This window comes from Schistocerca serialis, chromosome 9, assembly GCF_023864345.2.
Source record: "Schistocerca serialis cubense isolate TAMUIC-IGC-003099 chromosome 9, iqSchSeri2.2, whole genome shotgun sequence".
NCBI lineage: Eukaryota > Metazoa > Arthropoda > Insecta > Orthoptera > Acrididae > Schistocerca > Schistocerca serialis.
Window position 1 is genome coordinate 287,729,865 of NC_064646.1, and position 23,158 is coordinate 287,753,022.

A 23,158-nucleotide genomic window follows, 5' to 3' on the forward strand; every position below is an offset into this window, starting at 1 on the left:
GTATTGACCACTGTGATCGTCCGAGACACTAAACTGCGATAGCCATTTTTGCAGACGCGTTAAAGGAGCATCTCATTCTATCCTCAATTGGTATATTTACTGCAATTTTGGAAGCTATTGATATGTTTATTTTCTTTGAAAATGTGAACCTGCAAATTTCTGGGAGAAAAGAAGCTCACAATACGCTTTGTAAATGGTAAATTTGGAAGCCAACCTGTCAACATCTCGGTGTCAGTCTGTAAACTGAAGTTAAGCTGTCAAAGAAGTGTCATGTTCGATAATACAAAGGATCATTTTTTTAAATGTGCGTATTCTCCATGTCACATCAGCCATATCAGCAAAATGCAAAGTTTTGTTAACATTACTTATCACAATCCTAAAAGCTTAGGGCATGAATAATGACAGTGTGTTTAGAAAAGTAGGCTGACCTGACACAGGAAACACAGACGTAGAAGGTCATAACCATGGACTGTCAAATGAGCAATGTTAACAAAATTTTGTAGTTTACTGATATGAAGAACCGTTTGCAAATATTGTCAGCTCAGTGCAGTCACCTGAAACTTGTATTTGAGGAAAAAGCTCTTTGGTGAGCTGTTTCCAGCAAAATGTCTGCGCCTATCATGTACACAGAACTAAAAAGAAGTTAAGTTAGCATTAAATGTGACTAATGACTTCCCTGATGTCTCACGGCAAGTAATCAGAGTGGCACCAGCCTCTCTTCCTGGTGAAATTGAAAATCTCGAAAGTGTGTTTGGATTTCACTCAGATTCAATAAGTCTTACTCATAAACTAACAGTACCGGGACAGCTTCAGACACACTGGTGCAGTTCTTCAATGATATTTGTAATTGTCGACAATATGGAGAAAAGTCTGAAGGCAATTCCCTAGTTGCGTCGAGTTGGGGTGTACTCCGTACTATGCTGCATGCCACCACCTGGAGGCAATATTCGCATTTTAAAAATATTTTGATCCTAACTAGTTTCGAACATAGGACACTCTATTACCACATAACGTTCCTTAAGTGACTCAGCCATTGTGAAGTTGATGTAACTATCTCCCTAATTTACCATTTACAAAGCGTATTCTGAGCTCTGTTTTCCAGAAATTTTCAGATTCATATTTTCAAAGAAAATAAACACATCAGTAGCTTTCAAGACTGAAGTGAATATTGCAACTGAGGGTATAATGAGTTGCTCCTTTAATTCGTCTGCAAAAATCGCTACCGCAGTTTAGTGTCTCGAACAATCACAAAGACGATGCGCGGTCTCTGTCGTCTTCGATACAGCGTGTACACGTCATAATGACGTCATGTGTGACTCCACCAGCGTGCAATAAGACTCACCCTTAGCCACTGCGGCACGAAGTTGCGTCATCTTCGGCGCATGCAATCGTGAGTTGTAGTGGTGCGAACTGTGAATTGGATAACGCGTAGAAACAACGGATTTGCTTCAAATTCTCTTTCAATTTGAAGGTTCAAAAATGGTTCAAATGGCTCTGAGCACTATGGGACTCAACTTCTCAGGTCATTAGTCCCCTAGAACTTAGAACTAGTTAAACCTAACTAACCTAAGGACGTCACACACATCTATGCCCGAGGCAGGATTCGAACCTGCGACCGTAGCGGTCTCGCGGTTCCAGACTGCAGCGCCTAGAACCGCACTGCCACTTCGGCCGGTTCAATTTGAAGGAAATTGCAGCTGAAACCCGTCGCATGCTGACATAGGCATTTCTTGAGAGTGTACTGAATCAAGGAAGCACACTTAAGTTGTTCAAGTGCTTCAAGGAAGGCCGACTATCTGTGGAAGATGACAGACATTCCGGTCGACCGTCAACATGCATGGCGCTGGAAACGATCATGAATGTGCGTGACGTGAATCACGAAGTCCGAAAGCAGACAATTCACAGTGTTTGTAACAGACTTGGACTGTCGTATGGTACATGTCAACGAAATCTAGATGATGAACTGAACATGAGACGAATTGCAGCGAAGTATGTCCGTCATCTTCTCAGCACTGAACAATGAAACATCAGGCTTCGGACTGCAACTAAAAGTTCGACAGTATCCAAAACTCTTCTCCAGAATCATAACAGGTGATAAATCTTCGGCCTACGGTTATGACCCTGAAACGAAGAAGCAATCATCACAGTGGAAAACACCATCTTCTCCAAGGCCGAAAAGAGCGCGACAAGTTCTCAGCAACATGAAGTCAATGGTGATATTTTTTTTTCGAGATTCGGGGAATAGTGCATAAGGAGTTTACTCCACATGGTCAGACTGTCAATGGACAGTTTTACTGCGAGGTTTAGAGACGACTGAGGAAAAATGTTCAGTGCAAACGGCCATAGTTGTGGAAAAAGAAAGACTGATTGGTGCACCACGACAATGCACCCCCACACACCTAGTTGTGAAGAAATTCCTGATGAGAAACAACACCCTCCCTATTCTCCAGACCTGTACCCATGTATCTCCTACCTGTTACTGAAGATGAAAATCGCGTTGAAGACATCCAAGTGTCATGGCAATGGGTCTAAACAATTTCACCCTGCTGAGTTCTACAAGTGCTTCCAAAATCGGGAACAACACTGGGATCGTTGTCTACATGGCCGAGGAGACTATTCTGAAGGTGATGGAGGATATTACGACGTAAGTACAGTTTTCTGATTTTTACAATGACATTCTCTGGTGTTTTGGGAAGCACCTTGTACATCCAGTGTTTCATAATGGCAGCACTCAGCGACTTCTAAAACAACTTTAAGCATAATTTAAAACCTTTCCTAAACTTTTTCTCGCTTACATGCTCAAAGTAAATAATGTAATACATTTACTCATTTGTTATCATAAGTTTAATGCTGTTTTATACAAGGAAGTTCGATTCTTTAAAGAACTGGTTGTTACGAACTGAGCAATGTTAGTGGACTGGGCCAGACAGGACGCCCTTTCAACATACATGTTGTGGAGCACGAGCGATAAATACTGCTTGTTCAGGATGCTAATTCGACCTTGCCCGAGCAGGCAGACAAGTGTGGCGGATTCATACAGTTTGAACAAGCCAGGCTTAAGCAGGGCAGCCACTTATCACGAGGCGAAAAATCAGAGGCTGTCGAGAAAGCGAAGTGGCCGACCACCACGAACCACGAGAAGGGCTACAGACTCTCACTGTCTTGACAGACAGCAATTGTTCACTGATGGGCCCGACTGTGTCCCACTGCGAGCTGGAAACACAGCATTGCAGGCAACGGGAAGCACTGACAAGTCATCTTTTAAAGCGATCTACGAATCGATCCAATTTGCGGCTTCTTCATGAGATCGGAAGAGTTGGTCAGCCAGGCCATGCGCTATTGATCTAAACAGTTGATAGTCAGAAGGGACAATGACTGGAGAATACGGAGGGTGGGGTAGGACTTCCCATTTTAACGTTTCCAAGTACGTCTTGACCTCTTTTGCAACTTGGGGTCGAGCGTTGTCATGCTGCAAAATCACTTTATAGTGCCTCTCGCTGTATTGCGGCCGTTTGTCTTTTAATGCTCTGCTCAAATGCATGAATTGCGTTCGATAACAAGCACCTGTGATTGTTTCACTTGGTTTCAACGCCTCATAGTACACGACGCCGAGCTGGTCCCACGAAATGCCGAGCATGATCTTGGAGCCTTGAATATTCGGTTTGGCCGTCGACGTGGAAGCATGGCCGAGATATCCCCATGATTTTTTGCGTTTAGGGTTATCTTAATGAACCCATTTTTCGTCCCTGGTCACAATGCGATACAGAAATCCCTTTCGTTTTTGCCTCTGAAACAATTGTTCACAAACACACAAACGCCGTTCAACGTCTCTTGGTTTCAGCTCACACGGGACCCCAAGTTCCTTCTTTCTGAATCATACCCATAGCCTTGAGACGTTTTGAAATGGCTTGCTGTGTCACTCCCACTAATCGTGCCAATTCTTCTTGTGTTTAATGCGAGTCTTCACTCAGCAATGTCTCCAATTCGCCATCTTCGAAAACATTCTCTCTTCCACCACTATGCCAGGTTACGGCGTTAAAATCACCGTACTTGAAGCGTTGAAACCACTCACGACACGTTCTTTCACTAATAGCATCCTCACCATACGTACTTGAGAGCATTCGATGAGACTAAGCCGCTGTTTTCTTCATAATGAAACAAAACAGTAATACCTCCATCAAATGACGAGAATTAGGCTCGTAAACTGACATTTTAAATCAACAACAACTTTATGATGCAGACACAAGTCGACTAATGTTTGAGTGATCCAAGCTAACTGCCTGACGTCTCCGATCTGTTTCTTTCGACCTCCACTTACCGTTGTCGCCACCTATCGGCAAACGGCGGAAGCAGAGTTGTTCACCTTGTAATATCATATATTCCCAAAAGCAACGGTGTTGGGTCTGCCGAGTCGCTTCCGGCTTCAAAATCTGGCTCCGCCGCACGACAAGCTGTGGCATGAGGGACTTTGCTGATAACGGGGATTCCACCGCAACTCACCTCACTCTTGTGGAACAATGTAAACAACCGCACCTCTACAGTAATCGTCAACCATATCGAATCCGAAATCTTCGTCCCAGAGGCAGGAAAACCACAGGGGGTAATCCTCTCCCCTCAGCTGTATAGTCTCCACACAGCAACCTTTTGTGAACCGAAAAACTGAAACGAAAATTCAGCGCTTTGTACCGGTGGTACGGCGTACAGGTTTCACGCACAAAACACTGGGAGCAACCAACAAAGCCAGTAATACCTAAACGAACTCGAAACTGGCTCAGAACATGGAAAATAAAGCCAAACGGAGTAAAAACCAGTTGATTATCTTCCGACACAAATCATCACCTAATACGGCACAAAATCCGGAAGTCGCAAGTCGAAAGGTATAGGGGCAAACAGCCACAGCCAAAGACACCGCTAAATACCGAGAAATCACACTAAATAAATACTGTCATGCAAGCGGCATATTCAAGACATCACAACAACGGTGAAAGTAAGAATATTAGGAGACAGAACAGAGGGAGCAACAGAAAATAGCATTTCGTACACTTAGGAAGCCATCATCTACCCCATTTTGGAATATGCCACCCAGTTCACAATGGTAAATAGAGTCATTTCACAAAAAATTATGCCAATGGAAAGGAAAATTCTAAGAACAGCAAAAAAAAAAAAAATATCCTAGAACAGCCAACGAAATGGTTTACAGAAACGCGAAAACAGAACCATTGCGGACAAGATGACTACAGCTAACAGATAGAATAAGCACAAACAGATACCATAAAAGGACACTTGCAAACAAACTACTCGAAGAAACATATACTGGATTTAGATATCCCAAAACTAAATACCAGTATACAGCGATATCAACAATACCTAAATTAAAACAACAGACACACAGACAACAGCCACGCCCAACGCCACAGACTTCGACGAAGATGGAATAATTAGAAGACGACAACCAAGATGAGGAAAATAACTAAAAATGAAAGAGAGAGAGAGAGAGAGAGAGAGAGAAAGAAAGGAAGAATCAGGTCAACCAGAAACTAGTAATATAATTAGAACAGACCAGAGAGAGCGTTGCTGTGGTTCCAGGGAGGTTTTCTTTAGACTTGGGCAAATTCCAGGATCACCAACTACAATCCAATGCGAAAGCAAGCAATAAATATAGACTAGATACTCAGCAAAACAATAGGAGCTCCCCATTCATCAGATAAAATATGTCCCCACAGCATACATTAACATACGGTTCAATACCGCATCCGGCCATCCTGATTTAGGTTTTCCGTGATTTCCCTAAATCGCTCCACGCAAATGCCGGGATGGTTCCCTTCAGAGGGCACGGCCGACTTCCTTCCCCATCCTTCCCTATTCCGATGAGACCGATGACCTCGCTGTTTGGTCTGTTCCCCCAAAACAACCCATAAGTTAATGTAAGAGACTAGTGAGAAACAGGCTGTCCATGTGCCCGCCTCCCCCCATCTGACACACTGACACTAGGGACACCAGTGTAAGCCAGGAATGGCGCATCTGCTGGAGCGGCATGTACAGGACCTGCGGATTGCTTTCTACCAATATCACGGCAAGTGTGGAGTCAGGAAAGTTTGTAAATATCAACATTCTTTATTCAGCAAGTCCTATGCACGAGAGGTCAGGATCTGCATCCCAGCAGTGGGAGTGGTTATTGTGGCAGTGATGTGGTATCTCGGCGTAAAAAAACACTGACTGCGCATGCGGCTCTTCGGTGGCGCGTGTAGCGAATTAGTGGTGGCCAGCGAAGCGGCTCTGCTGACTCAAGGATGACGTCAGCCCGGCAGTCAATATACTAGTATAAGCTTACGCTGGACCAAGGTCCGTAGAAAAATAAGGTTGAGCTGTAAGCGTTCTGTGCTGCTACTGGATGACGCTGTGACGTCACTAAGAAACAGCGTCTGCCTCGGGAAAAGCGCTTTAACATGTGAGCCGTGCATTCATGCGACGTATTTGTGATACGTTTTAGTTTCTACCGAAATAATGGAATGTAAACTGTTGTTCTGCTACCGCTAGAATCTTACTGGTACATTCTGTAGCTTGTCCAGCTTTTACAGATTTTGCTGTTTTTTTTTTTTTTTTTTTTTTTTTTGAGAGAAAAAAGAAAAAATGGAGCTTTCATCATCGAAACTTGCAACAAAGCGTAGTTTTCTGACAGTGTAAATGCTCGAAAGAGCATGCAATTTTCTAAGTTGGCTCTGAGACACGTTTTAAGGAGTAAACGAGATCTACACAACGTCCATTTGCGTTTTGCATTCATCACAAGTTTAAGAGAAATTCAGCAGGTGGCCAGTCGTTTTCACTCTACAAATTATACAAGTACCTCATTTGAAGATCACATTTTAATTAGCTAATCTAAGTAAACATCTTTCAAAATACTTCTGAATGCTGAAACTGAGGTTTATCCAAGAACGCAAGGCTGACTCTGCAGGTGCAGGATATCCAAGTTTTTTTCTGAGGAAATCGAAACTTTTGTGCGAAACGCCGCGCAAAGTAATCGACTTGCGAATCTCCTCTTCGACCCATCGACCCCTGTAACGAACTTCTGATTTGATTGACAGAAAATATTTTGCCCAGTATTCGAGTAATTTCACGAGACCAAGTACACTTTTAGCACTTTCTTCACCATGCAGACGTCGTTTCGTTAATGACAACTGACTTCGAAGATCTTTATTCTATGAACATGTTTTTCAGACTGGCATTTCTCATCTACAATGCCACTCAGACTTCTGTAAACTGTAATTATCACAAACAACTGCATCCGTAAATGTATATTTATCAGCACTTTTCTTTAGTGGTGGAAGCTTTTCTGAAGTCTCTATGCTTCTCCTATGAATCTTATGCTTGATGAAACTTTCCATCCTTTCTTCTGTTGCATGTTGTGTACTATCACTGGTGCTACATTTACAAGGCAAACTACACAACGGAAATGTATCGTTCTTAAGAGTCGCGATAAATCTAACAGTTTCGAAGACAGGTCTCTAACGTAATCAGTTCCTTTGAAATGACGAGAGCATATGCTAGCATTTGGAACATTCACAGCATCTTGTCCACAGCGTTTCTGCAGCCAAATCTTCTGTACACTTGCATCGCAAGGGAAAGCATGAAGCACTACTTCAGTCACTGTGACTGTGAAAATTACGTGCAACAGCACTACAACCTGACATTGCTCGCACACCCTCAAAATACTTTAATTTTCAAATCACTCACTAAACAAAAGTAACTAGGGGAAAAAACAAAGCCTCCGACATACAAATATAGGTACGAAGTGTTCCTGTCTGACGTTTATTACCTATGACGCGCTCAGACATACAGAAGAATTTTATCGACTTGGCTTCAAGTTGTGAAAGTCGATGCTCTTAAAAGATGACGGTTGGTATATGTTCCATTTAACAAGTATTCCTTCATCGTTATTCCAGTATAAGGATGTAAAACCTTCCTCCAGGAAGGCTGAGAATAGTTTTTGTGATATGGAATCTCCTTGCATGACTTCTCTTTCTATTTGGAATTTCCCGTTCTCCTTATGGTGTCTAGTACAAGTGTAGTAACGTAGAGTTTATTCTAACATGTGCTGATCAATTGCTGGTTTCCCAAGGGCTGTTTCGAATGGACGTTCTGGAACTTGGTCAAAAGCTTTCTCAAAATATATAAATTAAAGACAAATTCATATCCACTCCTATGTCCTATAATTTCGTTCACAACTTGCGAGCGCTATACCTACTTCTACAGTCAGCTCCCTACTTTACTTGATTAAATTCCATTAGTTTCATATGCTAAACAAGAAACTATCTAATTAGTTGCATGGTCTGCGTTGCATCATTCACTGAATATTTAGGTGTGTAAACCTACAGCTGATCACTTACAACAGTGATGCTGACTCAGGAAGACTTTCTCACCTCCAGGATTTGCCTTGTGAGAAGAAACCTGTCAGTGAGAAATTCTTGATCGTCGCCCTTACTTATGAGTTTCTGCGCAGGTTTCTGTGTATTGTTGTACAACCGGAGAACTGAGAAGCTCTCGATTACAATTAGTTGGTCGGAACGAGAACAGTGGTTGATTTTTCTCCGATGTGTATATGTTACAGTGGAAGTGGAAGTTTCAGGGAAAGTATACCATCACTGGTGACAGTGCACCTTCACTTGCCCATGTAGTGACAGTGGATTAGTGATTCCAGTTCTGTCAAACCACACACACTGACTGGGGATACTACAGTCTCACTAGTAAATGTATACCTTCACTGCCAAGAGGTAAGCAGTGTGAACCATGGCTGTAATAACAAAACTGTCGTACTTCGAAAGTTGCATATATCACCTGTAGTTTGAAAAGAGTAATATTATCTAAAATTAATTTATTGCAGCAAGGACGTGCACCATGGCACTTTGCGTTGCACAACACATTTTTGTTTTTGCAAAATCATCTGAGAGTCTGACATTCTTGCTGGCAATCGCATCTGAAGAATCCCTGGCCGCTTCCCAATGACTGAGACGTCGCAACTGTCCTCAGGGCAACAGTTTTCTCTGCTGGAATTTCCTCTTCTGAGATTATTCTTAGAGGGGAAGTACTGAACTGGGACCTGGAACAAAATGTTGTAGTTGTAGCCGCAGTGGCATATCGTATCGTCCCTTCCATTATTAAAAACAAACAATTTATTATCGTGGCTATAATTAGCTCAGCTCACCATCTCTCGTCCTGATTCCGTAGAAACCATCAGCCGTTGTCTCGAGCACGACAACCAAGAACGACATAGCATCTCCACTTCCTCTATCGAAGTCGGGAACTGGAACTCTCACAGTACAGCCCTTTTCCACTGTTGGAAAGCAGCGATCTGAACACTGCCGCATTCTTTGCGCTTGTTCTTCTAAACACTTGTACGCTTCAGTTCTGACTCGTCTAAGTCAGTCAAACAGTAGTCGTTGTTGTCAGGAATTCTTTCTTTCTCTCTGTTCCTGATGGTATGTTACCCTCTTGCAATGGAGATTGTTGTGATCATTATCCTACAACGTTCCAGTCCGTGTCTCACTGCTAACACTCACTTCATTAATTATATTTTCTAGGTCATCCTCACGGTGAACGTTCATCAATGCTTCAAGAGGTAAACTTGATGAAGACAGATCATGTTTAGGAGGGCAGCCAAACATATTTTCTATGCCTTGATTTGCTCGCTTTACGCTGCTTTGGCTCTGACTGTGTCTAGGTTTACCGTGAACAATCTTAAAATTGGGCCATAGTTCACTTAAGCTACTCGAGGGCTCTGAGCACTATGGGACTTAACTTCTAAGGTCATCAGTCCCCTAGAACTTAGAACTACTTAAACCTAACTAACCTAAGGACATCACACACATCCATGCCCGAGGCAGGATTCGAACCTGCGACCGTAGCGGCCACGCGGTTCCAGACTGTAGCGCCTTTAACCGCTTGGCCACACCGGCCGGCACTTAAGCTACTCGTTATTTTGTTAACAAACTCTCTGCCATAGTCAGACTGCAGTACTGAGGAAGCACCTAACAACGTATAAATGTCAATAATGTCATCGCATATCTCTTCAGCTGTTTTGGACTTCAGTGACCTGAGAACAACGAATTTAGTGAGATGGTCCTGATAAACCACTAGGAATTTGTAATCTCCAAGTGTTGCGATTGAAAGTCGATGAGGTCAACTTGACATCTGGAATTTAGCTCCTTAAACAGCTTCGGCTTCACTACTATTCCTTTTTTCTGACCTTTTTGCTTTTGTAAAGAAAGCTCACACAAACTAAGATAAATTTGGACCTCTCTGTATGTAGGAGAGGAGAGTTGAATCAAACCAGTGTTTGGACTGAAGATCACAACAACAAAAATCTCATGTGCAATGAAAGGCGCCAATATCTGTGCAAGTTTGGAATCCCTTCTGTAGGCATAGCTAATAATACGATTCACTGGAGTGCTGGTGGTGATTTCAGGGAGTCTGGAGCTGGGCGTCCTGCCATAGACCCGCTGGCAGTCACTGAACTGGTGGTCACCCAAGGCAACGGCACCGTCAGCGTCAGCTTACGCTTCTTCAACCTCCACATGACAGGCCTGGGCAGCATGAAGATATGCGCCGTCTGGTGAGTCACACGATAGTTTGCTGGCAGTCGCGTGGGACAGACCACGGTTCTGGTCAACGCCTCCTTTTTTGAAGAATGTTGTAATGATACTCAGTCCACTTGTTTCGTGGCATCACTGTAATTCCTATAAATATTATCAGAGCTGGTGCCATAGTATGGCATTACACGGTTTCAGTTGCATGACCAAAATATCAAAATTCTTTGTCGTGCGGTCAGATACGGAACCTTACCTGATTCTAGCTAGCATAGTGACTTTCAGCTTGTACGTTACTAGTGACCCGCCTCAGCTTCACATAGGTAATGCATCTACAGCAGGACGAACTGTCTGGCGTAGTGGAATCGGTACCAATGCTACAGAATGCACTACCAATATGTTCAAAAACGCTGCGCATAGGAACGGGATCTTTCCGAGACCCATACTTTGGGCTCTGTTGGTGATAGAAAGGTAGTGTCAAGTGTTCTGGATAACCCTTGGGTTACGAACCATTTGGACACCCTAGAGTGCAAGGTCAGATTTTGAATATTACACACTCCCTCTAGCTTAGGCAGACACAGCAAAATGGTTGGTTCTTTCTGCAGCAGGTGTGATCTGTAGGACGCCTTAAGGGGGTTAGGGAGGCACCATTTAGTTCGTGGGCGGCTCCTGAACAAACCCGAAAATTTACCCTCGTTATGTCGGCGAAAATACATGTTTAAATCAGGAGGTACGCGTAAAACATCAACAGAAATTGTGCTAAAAGCATTCTCTGGAAATTATTGCGAATAATTAGTTCTTGAGCCCACTTGATTAGTGAACAGTTATGAAAACACACTTGACCTCTTACCAGCAAAGAATCAAGAGCTAATAACGAACATCAAAATGGGTACACGGATTAGCGAACACAGAATTGTCGTAGCGAGACTGAATACCGTACCTTTAAAGTCCATCATAATTAAACTAAAGACATACCTATTCAAAAGAGCAGATAAAAAGCACTTGAAGCCTTCTGAAAGGCAATCTGTACTCCTTCCAAATTAACAGTGTAGGTGTAGACCAGGTGTGACTTGAATTCAAAGAAACAGTATCGACAGCAAGTGAGAGATTTATATCAAATAAATTAACAAAAGACGAAGCTGATCCCACGTGATATACAAAACGGTTTAGAGCACTGTTGCAGAAACAACAAAAAAAGCATGCCAAATTCAAACGAACGCAAAATCTCCAAGATTGGTGATCTTTTACAGAAGCTCGAAATTTTGTGCGGGCTATAATGTAAGATGCTTGTAATAGTTTCCACAACGAAGCTTTGTCTCAAAACCTGACAGAAAATCCAAAGAAATTATGGTCATATGCAAACACAATCAGTGCCCTCTCTGCGCGATAGCAATGGAAATACTGTCGCTGACAGTGCTGCTAGAGCAGAGTTACTAATCATAGTCTTCTGAAATTCCTTCACCAAAGCACGCAAAGTGAATATTCCAGAATACGAATTAAGAATAACTGCCAGCATAAGTAACTTAGAAGTAGATATCCTCGGAGTGGCGAAACAACATAAATCGCTTAATAAAAGCAAGTCTTCAGGGCCAGATTGTATACTAATTAGGTTCCTTGTAGAGTATGTTGATGCAATAGCTCCATACTTAACAATCATACACAACTGTTCGCTCAACGAAAGATCTGTACCCAAAGACTGGAAAGTTGCACAAGTCACACCAATATTCAAGAAAGAAAATAGGAGTAATCCGCTAAATTATAGGCCGACGTCGTTAACGTCGTTATGGAGCAGATTTTGAAGCATATATTGTGTTCGAACATTACGAATTACCTCGAAGAGAACGGTCTCTTGACACACAGTCAACACGGCTTTAGAAAACATCGTTCTTGTGAAACACGACTAGTTCTTTACTCACACGAAGTGTTGTGTGCTACTGACAAGGAATTTCAAATTGATTGCGTATTTCTAGTATTCCAGAAGGTTTTCGACGCTGTACCACACAAGCAGCTTGTATGAAATTGCGTGCTTTTGGAATATCGTCTCAGTTATGTGACTCGATTCGTGATTTCCTGTCAGAGAGGTCACAGTTCGTAGTAATTGACGGAAAGTCATCGAGTAAAACAGAAGTGATTTCTGGTACTCCCCAAGGTAGAATTGGCTCTCTGCTGTTCCTTAACTACATGAAAGATTTGGGAGACAATCTGAGCAGCCGTCTTAGGTTGCTTGCAGACGATGCTGTTATTTAACGTCAAGTGAAGTCATCAGAAAATGAAAACCATTTGCATAACGATTTATATAAGATTTTCAATGATGCGAAAATTGGCATTTGTTCCAAAATAATGAAAAATGTGAGGTCATCCAAATGAGTACTAAAAGGAATCCGTTAAACGTCGGTTACACGATAAATCAATCAATTCTAATGGCCGTAAATTCAGCTAAGTATCTAGGAATTACAATTACGAACAACATAAATTGGAAAGAACACATAGAAAATGTTGTGGGGAAGGCGAAACAAAGAGTGCGTTTTACTGACAGAATAGCTAGGAGATTCAAGAGATCTAATAAAGGGACTGTCTACACTACGCCAGTCCATCCCCTTTCGGAGTACTGATGCGCGGTATGGGATCCTTAGGACATCATTAAAACAAAGGCGTTTCTCGATGAGGCGGGATCTTCTCACTAAATTTCAATCACCAGCTTTCTACTCCATGGGCGAAAATATTTTGTTGATGCCGACCTACACAGGAAGAAACGATTACCATAATAAAATATGGGAAATCAGGGTTTGCACCGAAAAACATAGGTGTTGTTTCTCCACGCGCTGTTCGAGAGTGGGGTAATAGAGAGTTAATTTGAAGGTGGTTCGATGATTCCTCTGCCAGACACTTAAGTGTGACTTGCAGAGTACCCATGTACATGTAGATTTAGAAGAAAGTGTTTCTCACCGTTTTTTGCTGTCAGCAGTGGATGTCTAAGTAACCGCAACAAATTGCTCAAATGTCAACAGTATATTCTCTAGGCATTATCTAACAATGCTATCTTTCCTTTTTCAAAAAATTTTTCTGTTATCGAGAAACACCGCAAAAACATTATTTTTGAATGTCAAAACTGAGCCGCGGATTCCAATAGGGCTATGAACAATAAATGGCTGAAATTTTTATGATGTATTCCTAAGATCCCGCACTCGAAAAACCTTGAAAATTTTCGTGGTATCTCTGTCCCTTTACGAAATACAGATATTCGAAGTTACTTTACTTGTACACGTAAAACAAGCCCGTAAAATCCCGTATGAGGCGAAAATGTATTTTATCAAGTGACGTAGCACGGAGAATAGACTTCGTAACCATCAGAAGGGTTCTGGGAACCCCAGGTTGTAGTAATGAAGCACACGTAAAATTTTTGTGTACGTAAAATCCGGTCTGAGGTGAAAAAAGTTTTGCATTATTTCAGTTTCACAAAAGTAATCTGTCAAAATTTTACTGGCCCATAAAGTTCTTTTTATATGAATGACATGCCCTGCTCTAGCAGGGGAAACAAGGGAACAAGCGGAAAAATAGCCCTGTAGGAGCACGTGAACACACTCGCGCCATTTTATGCTGAGAGAGAAGAAGACAATGGCAGTGGGAAAGAGACAGAAACGTAATAAATGCTAGAAGATAGTAGACAGTGGTTGTGGTATAGAAAGAACGAAGGAGGCAATAGCAGTGGCGAGGAACTGAGGGACACGGTGGCAGTGAAACATAGTTGACAATGACAGAACAGTTCTAAGAAAAGAATGAAGGAGGCAGTTCCAATGGGAGAAGAATAAAGAGAAGGAGAATCTGGAAGTGGGTGAGAATCAGTGATAATGAGAGAGAGATTCTCTGACAATGACAACGAGGAAGAGGGACTAGTGACAGTGAGAAGAGGCAACAGCAGTGGGAACGAATGAATGAGGTAGCAGCAGTAAGACAGAGCAAGAGGGAGATCCTGACAGCGAAAGAAGACAGTCGTAATAGTAGGACAGAATGAAGACGAATGAGACTCTGAGACAGGAGACAATGACAGTTGGAGAGACGCAAAGAGATAATGACAATGAGTTGGGCTGAATGAGTGAGTGTTAATGGGCAAGTGGAATGGACAGGTGCGATGGACTAGTTGGTGTGTGTTACAGTTAGGGGAGATTGTGGGAGCCAGAGGTGAGTTGCATGCCCAAATTTTTGGAAAATTTTTTAAAGGTGCTGAGGAAGGAAGGCAGAACGAGGCAGCTGGTACCCCACTTTTCAGTCAAACCCTTTTAAACAGGAGCGAAGCCGCCTTTTTGTGCTCCGATAGTAGCATTTTTCCGCTGGTAGATCAGATACGCAAACATTCCTTATGAATCTGTCTACCTATAATTGAAAACCGAATCAAAATTCAGATAGTAGCTCCTGAGATTAGCCTGAGCAAAATGGTTCAAATGGCTCTGACGTGAGCACTATGGGACTTAACTTCTGAGGTCATCAGTCCCCTAGAACTTAGAACTACATAAAACCTAAGTAACCTAAGGACATTACACACATCCATGCCCGAGGCAAGATTTGAACCTGCGACCGTAGTATCTCGCGGTTCCAGAATGTAGCGCCTAGAACCGCTCGGACAACGAGGCCGGCAAGCCTGAGCATGTGGACGGAAACTGTGGAGGCGTTTGAAAGGAGTGGGGGTTAATTTATCATGTGTATAGATTAATGTATCATACGTATAGTCATAACTATCAACATGCAACAGTGTTGTCTTGGTATTTAATATGTCGCGCAAATGAAATGCAACTATAAACGCGAAAGGCATAGATCATTTTAAATGTATCCATGATGGGACGGGATGTCGTGTTAGACATTGCTCGCCTTGCAGTTTCGCGCTTCTGATGGAACTGCCTTCCTTGTTTTGGTGCTGGCAGGTTTCGCGAGCACATTCCGTTTTGCAGTGACTTTTGCAGCTGTCGTCCTGTTTACTTTTAGTCACAATCCTCTTCAATGACCGTCCGCCGAGAATACGCAACACGAACTTTCGCCCAGGTTGTGACTTAACATTGCGGTCCTCAAACGTTTTTCTTCTGGGGCGCCCTTCACGAGGAAATACGGTATCAAACCCTCAGCCTATATTATTAATAAAAATAGTCACTTTTTCATGTTTCCTTGCCTTATTTTCTGTTTTACTAAATTCAATTTAGAAGGACTTTACGCAACAGAAACCAAAACTAAACGAATTATTATAACGAAAATGCGGTACAAATTATTTATCTTTATCAAATTTTCATTTATTCAAAAACTACGAAATGAACAATATTTACAATTCAGCGAACAAGGATTACAAGAGTATTTAAAAATGGCTCTGAGCGCTGTGGAACGTAACGTCTGAGGTCATCAGTCACCTAAGAGTATTAAAAATTTAAATTACAAAGTTCATTATGATGGATGAGCTTGCTTTTGAGACGAAAGTTTCTGGACACGTGGTGTAGTAGACGAAACAGCCTCACGAAATTCTTTGCTTACATTTAGCTTTAAACTGTAGTTCCACTTCATAGCAGCCAAAATTGAAAAGCCAATCTCGCACAAGCATGTTGTTGCAAATGGAATGAGGAACTTTACTCCTTGATAATATGTATTTGAATCTCCAATTCTTTTTTTCTTTTCTTTATTGTATTTCAATTCCCCATCGGGGCGGGCTGGCAGCAGCATATGCGCTGCCCTTCAGCCTGAAACTCCAACAAAGCCACTTCATTAAATTTACTCTTCAGTGATGTATTACAAGTGAGATCAGTAAGTTGGGCATGCTCTTTTATAATTAGAAATGATGGTCCAAAGGCATTTTTGAATTTTTCAAAGTCGTCGCTGAAATATTTTTCTATATTTAGAAATGATGGTCCAAAGGCATTTTTGAATTTTTCAAAGTCGTCTCTGAAATGTTTTTCGAAGTGAACTTCAAGCGTTGCACTGTATCTCCACTAGAGGGGGAACATACTTAGCATGACACTTTCCATTAGGTTTTACTACAGCTCTAGTTTATTTATGTACGCTTTCACTTTTCCATTTCAAGACACTACAGTTGTCTGATTATTTTGAAGTGAAGTGTTAACTATATTTAATTTCCTAAAAAATGTCAGTGAGAGAGGCCATTTTCAGTAGAAAGTCTCTGTTGTTGAAACAGTCTGCCAGAGAGTGGCTTTTCTTCTTTATGAAACAGAATACCTCATTCCTCAGTTAAAGTATTCTTCTTAGTACTTTACCCCTTGAAAGTCATCAATCATTAGTAAAAAAGAGCAGTTGAGTGTATTCAGCTCCCACCTCCTTACATAGCACTTAAAAAAGCCTTGAATTATTTACAGATTGTGCCTTAATAATACTGAGTGTTTCTATAACCGTTTGCTGCCAGAGCTGCCGTTTGCGGCCAGAGCGTCCCGATGTATCACGCAGTAGGTACGTACTGCACCATGAGTTACAGCTTTAACTTTGACTTGCAGTCCACCATGAATTCCAGACACTAAGCGAGCTCCATCTGTGCAAACTCCACTGCACCTATTCCATGGTATCCCGTTTTGATTAAAAAAGTATTGATCATACCAAAATGGCTTTAAGCTGTAGCTGCCTACAGTATCGACTCCTCTCGAATGTTAAACTCATGAACGAAACGGATGTAAGCAATCATATTAGCATCTGTATGAGTATCAGGCGCTTCGTCCACTTGAAGTACAAAATGGTTGTAACTACTCGAATAGATGGTCAGAAATTTCTGAAATTCTTCTACACCCTGTGTAATTAGAGACAGGAACACTTTTCAGTCGTTGACTAAATGAGTCACCAAACATTGTTGATACTATATTAATCACCGCTAGTAAAACAAGAGTTTCTGCAACGTTGTGTGGTTTCCTGCATTTAGCAATCCTATGCGAAATCTGTTAAGAAGCTAAAGGGGCCTTCGAAGTCACGTTCGTCGTTTTAGCAAAATCCTTCTAGGTAGACAACAAAAGATTTATTTTCCTGACAAAAAGTCTTTTGGTTTTCCCGTTAATTCAGGAAGTTTGGTTTCAAGATGTTCCTTTAACTTGTTACGCTTCGTGTTATCAGCAGCCAAAATGTGAAACAAATAACGCACTGCGGACATTCTTCACCATTGATTGTAGTTTTTATGAGGCCCAGCAATATATAGTTCTCATCGTATCTTCTCGTCCTAGCCTTTGGAGTATCTCCCTTCCCTCCGCTAGTTAATGGACCATTGATATCTATGACTAGCAGGGACCGCTTGGTATTGCGGTCAAGTCTTCCTCACGAAGTCTGTAAGACTGTAAGGAAGCGTCGAGATACACGAACGAAAGCTTCCACAGTGCGTGGTAGTTTCACTGTCATTGACCGCGTTTGGCGTAACGCCGACCGTGGGTAAAATGCAATCCAGGTCAGCGGCATCTACTTTGTTCGAAGGGAAAGATAAACGTAATTGTTTGTCACTAAGAAATTTTTTCAACACATCGCGTCTCCCTTGAATGCCGTTCACTACCCCCAACCCACCTCTGCATGTCGCACTCCTCAGTTTGAGAACTACTGACTCAGCAGATAATGCTTTTCCACTTTTCTTGTATGCTACATAGATGTTCGATGTAGCGCCTCTTAAAACACCTAACACTTCAGCTATCTTGGTTACGGGAGCACCCAACATATGAGAACCAACAATTTGTCCAAGTTAGAATTCACTTAGCTCCGACATAATGCAATCACAACTACACAGAACGCTGTTCTGACCATGACTGACACTTGCAACGTTTTGAGGATGCTGAACAGGTGCCGTTCGTGTTCGAGTGCAGCAGCATAACGCGCAGGTTTCGCTAGCATCTGCATTTCTCGCGGTATCTCCATATTTTTGTCGGAACCCTGTATGTGGCTATGTTACACATCTCCTCCTTAACCACTGGATCGATTTCATCCAAATTTGGTACTCTTAACTACTTTCTGACAGGAGAGAAGTACTGTGGCTGTGTGTACCACCTTCCTTCCAAATTCAAAATGTTCAAATGTGTTTGAAATCTTATGGGACTTAACTGCCAAGGTCATCAGTCCCTAAGCTTACACACTACTTAACCTAAATTATCCTAAGGACAAGCACACACACCCATACCCGAGGGAGGACTCGAACCTTCGCCGGGACCAGCCGCACGGTCCATGACTGCAGCGCCCTAGACCGCTCGGCTAATCCCACGTGGCACCTTGCCTCCGTAGGGGTGGGGATGGAGTGGGGGAGGGGGGGGGGAACAGATGGTAACGCCTGAAATTTTGGCTGCCCTTTTATGACTGACGTGTTGTGTGGGTAGTATCGAAATGCATTCCTTGTGGTGTACGTGCACACGGGTATTGCTGAGCCGAGAGAGGTAGGAAGGATCGTTCAAATGGCTCTGAGCACTGTGGGACTTAACATCTGAGGTCATCAGTCCCCTAGAACCTAGAACTGCTTAAACCTAACTAACCTAAAGACATCACACACATCCATGCCTGAGGCATGATTCGAACCTGCGACTGTAGCAGTCGCGCGGTTCCAGACTGAAGCGCCTAGAACCGCTCGGCCACAGCGGCCGGCGTGAATACGGAGTATAACTAATGCCACCATAGCTGGCAGGGAGGGAGGAGAATATGGATAGTAAGAAAGGGAGGAGGAGATGAATAGTAAGAGGGGGAGGAGGCGTTGGATAATATGAGGAAGGAGTATGAGATATAGAAATAGAGGAGGCAGAGATGAGGTCGATAGACAGTGGAGGAGCAAATGGACACATAGAGGTAGGAGGATGAGATGGAGACAGAAGGGGGAAGAGGAGGAAGTGGACAAACAGAGAGGGGAGAGGAGGAGATCAACAAAGAGAGTGGAAGGAGGTGATGGACAGACAGAAGGGGACGGGGTGAGTGATATATAGAGGGGGGAGGAAGAGATGTACTGAGAGAGGGGAGAGTAGGAGATGGACAGAGAGAGAGTGGTGGAGGAAATGAACAGAGAGAAGGGGAGAAGGTGAGGGGCAGACAAGAGGAGGAGGCGGAGATGGGCTAATAGCGGACTGGAACAAATAAATACCCAGACATAGCAGAGTTTTGCAGCTAGTTAAAAATACGAGGGTTGTTTTTTAAGTAAGGGCCGTTTTTATTTTAAAAAAAAGATACAAATACTTTTGTAAAAAAACTTTTATTTTCTGATTCTACACACTTTTACCTATTTTTCTACATAGTTGCCTTGTTTATTTAAGCACTTGTCATACCCTACAACTAAGTTTTTAATTCCCTCTTCAAAGAATTCGGCCGCTTGCTCCGACAGCCAAGAGTTCACGGCCGCTTTCACTTCATTGTCGTCATTGAAGCGCTGCCCGCCAAGATGGTGTTTCAGGTACTGGAAAAGGTGAAAATCGCTAGGAGCAAGGTCGGGGCTGTATGGTACATGGTCCAAAACTTCCCAGCCAAAAGAATCAATCAAATCCCGAGTCTTTTGAGAGGTGTGAGGCCTAGCGTTATCGTGCAAGAGCTAAACTCCTTTTGTCAGCATGCCGCACCTTTTGTTTTGAATTGCTCTGCGGAGCTTCTTTAGAGTTGCACAGTAGGCATCTGAGCTGATTGTCGTTCCTTGTGGCATAAAGTCCACTAGCAAAACACCGTGCCGGTCCCAGAATACAGTTGCCATAATCTTGCACTTTGACAGCGTCTGTTTGGTTTTGACCTTGACGGGTGAGGTTGTGTGTCGCTATTCCATCGATTGTCGCTTGCTTTCGGGAGTGATATGGGATACCCATGTTTCATCTCCAGTGACAATTTGACTCAACATGTCATCCCCTTCTTCCTCGTAACGAATCAAAAAGTCCAATGAAGTGGCAAATCTCTTCCCTTTGTGGTCCTCTGTGAGGAGTCTGGGTACCCACTGAGAAACAGTTTCTTAAAGTTTAGGTTTCCAGACACAATTTTGTACCAAACCAATCTTGAAACTTGTGGAAATTCCAAAGAAAGAGTGGAAATTGTGAATCTTCTGTCCTCACCAATCTTTGTTTCGACTGCAGCCACCAAATCATCAGTGATCACAGAGGGCCGGCCTGAGCGTTCTTCGTCATGGACATTTTGACGGCCATTTTTAAACTCTCTAACCCATTGACGCACTTTATCTTCACTCATTGCATTCAAGCCATAAACTTCTGTTAACTGACGATGAATTTCTGCAGCTGATAGGCTTCTCGCGGTCAAAAAACGTATCACTGACCGTATCTCACACGCGGCGGGCGATTCAATAATCGTAAACATTATAAAGTAGCACAGCGATGCGTACACGTCAGCTACAGAGCTGCAACTTGCATCAGTGTGAACGGGAAGGATGCCGGCAAGTGGCGCGGTGGCTTGTTGCGGCGTCCGCGCGAACTATGGGACTATACGCGCGAACGGCCCTTACTTAAAAACAACCCTCATAAATCATTACAAACAACAGTGAAAATACGAAGCTCTTAAAAAAATACATTTGGACTGTGGAACGCCAATGTTATTCTTTAAGTATCATTAGCTTGGAAAATGAACGCTCAGGTTTGCAACAGCTGTAGGGTCTGTTAGGTATGTACGTACCTACAGACAAAGACGGATGACACTGCAGCCCAGATACGGACGATAGCGATACATAGTAACACGACAGACGCTCTACAAAGTCGCGAATCCACAACTTCGGAGTCAGTTGCACTACAGAAATCAGAACACGATGTTTTTAAGTAATTGCTTTCTGTGTGTTTAATTTGTGTCTATTTACTTTGATATTACATAAAAAGAAGAAAAGTAAACGTAAACTTAATTTGAAGAGAACTGCATGTTCGGGAGGCGTTGTTGTTCCTATGAACCTTCTCGAAAAACTAAAATTAGAAAATGATTTGTGTTTCAAAAAAAATTTTTAAGGATGTCCCTGTCGATATCGAAATCCTTCTACAGATGGATCGAGAATATATTGAGAAAGGTTCCACCAAATTTAGGGAAACAATTCCAGCCTCGGGCAGATTAGTTGTTACAGTCTGGTTCCTTGCCAGTGGTGAATATTTCACCAGCCTTACGTGCAAATTTGGGATTTCAAAATAAGCGATCGCAAATACTGTCCGAGAAACAAGTGGAGCCGTGATTAAATCTCTGTAAGACTTTGTAAAGGTAAGAAATAATACTACTTTTATTGACAGAATATTTTATTTTAATAATGATTTTTTAAAGAATACTGTACTGTATAAATTGTGAAATAACATAATGTTGAGTTCTGCCCGTCTGTGACAGCCATTACACAGGCGTAAATTCGATTGTATCGTTCTTCGGACAGACAACATAGATTGTTAAAGTGTAATAAATATACAGATTTTTACAGAGCAGCTATATTCACAGCAATTTGATTTTGCTAACCAGTCATCCGAACTATTTACAAGGTTTGTCTGAAGTCGTTTTATCTCGGAGAAGCCTGGATTTTATAAATCTTGTAATTATAGGAAAAGCGTACTACTACAACGGCTTTGACCAGGGACGTCCTGTGTGACGTCATGAGTTTATGATGCGAAGGATGTAAGCGGCCTGCACGGAGGAATAATAAGGGTAGATAGCGCTACTAGGGTTGCCAATTATCTCGCATATCCCGGTCGAGTCCGTATTTTCACTTAATTTGGACGAAAATCCCGAGTCCCGTATTTTTCAAGATATGTCCTGTATTTTCAGAATTACCGCAATTCATTCTTTTCAGTTAGATGATGACTGCGGTAATTTACAAAAATGATTGCCTATCGAAGTCGCGGGGTCCAAACGACATATCGAACGTGCGATTGTAAATCGATCATGCGCGTCTCGTTGCGTACGTTATGGTCAATTATTTGTGATCGTCATTTTTATCTGTTTTCTGTCGTTCCTTTAGTCGCTCGAAATTACATTCCTCCGCCCTTGGGAAACCCTGACGATTTCTGTCGATAGTGAGTGTGATGTCTGGTGTTCCTGACGTTTCTTCGGTGGATTCTCTCACATGGAAGAATCTCATTCCATGCTTATCCAGCGTAGAAATCTGGGATAAATTCTACTGTCCGATACCACCCGTCGGCTTTGACCAATGACGTCATACGTAAGGCAAAGATGCTGCAATGGACAGTCTATGAATGGAACGGACAAACAACCGAATGTAGCCGGCCATAAACTAATACATTTAACGCGACTATTATTTACCCGCGAGTTTCATTTAGGCGAGTTAAAGATGACTGAAATAAATAAGAACATGAGAGAAATTACGAGTCCATATACACTCCTGGAAATGGAAAAAAGAACACATTGACACCGGTGTGTCAGACCCACCATGCTTGCTCCGGACACTGCGAGAGGGCTGTACAAGCAATGATCACACGCACGGCACAGCGGACACACCAGGAACCGCGGTGTTGGCCGTCGAATGGCGCTAGCTGCGCAGCATTTGTGCACCGCCGCCGTCAGTGTCAGCCAGTTTGCCGTGGCATACGGAGCTCCATCGCAGTCTTTAACACTGGTAGCATTCCGCGACAGCGTGGACGTGAACCGTATGTGCAGTTGACGGACTTTGAGCGAGGGCGTATAGTGGG

The 23,158-nt window shown here is 42.7% G+C and overlaps 1 protein-coding gene across 1 annotated transcript in view; it reads left to right on the forward strand.

Moving 5' to 3' along the window:
* Positions 1 to 512: 512 nt before the first annotated feature.
* The window catches only part of LOC126419556 (protein takeout-like), a 100,209-nt gene continuing 77,563 nt past the window's right edge, over positions 513 to 23,158 (forward strand). The window contains exons 1-2 of the mRNA XM_050086744.1: positions 513 to 586; positions 10,460 to 10,606. Coding sequence (XP_049942701.1) covers positions 513 to 586; positions 10,460 to 10,606 — 221 coding nt within the window. The remainder of the gene's footprint in view (positions 587 to 10,459; positions 10,607 to 23,158) is intronic.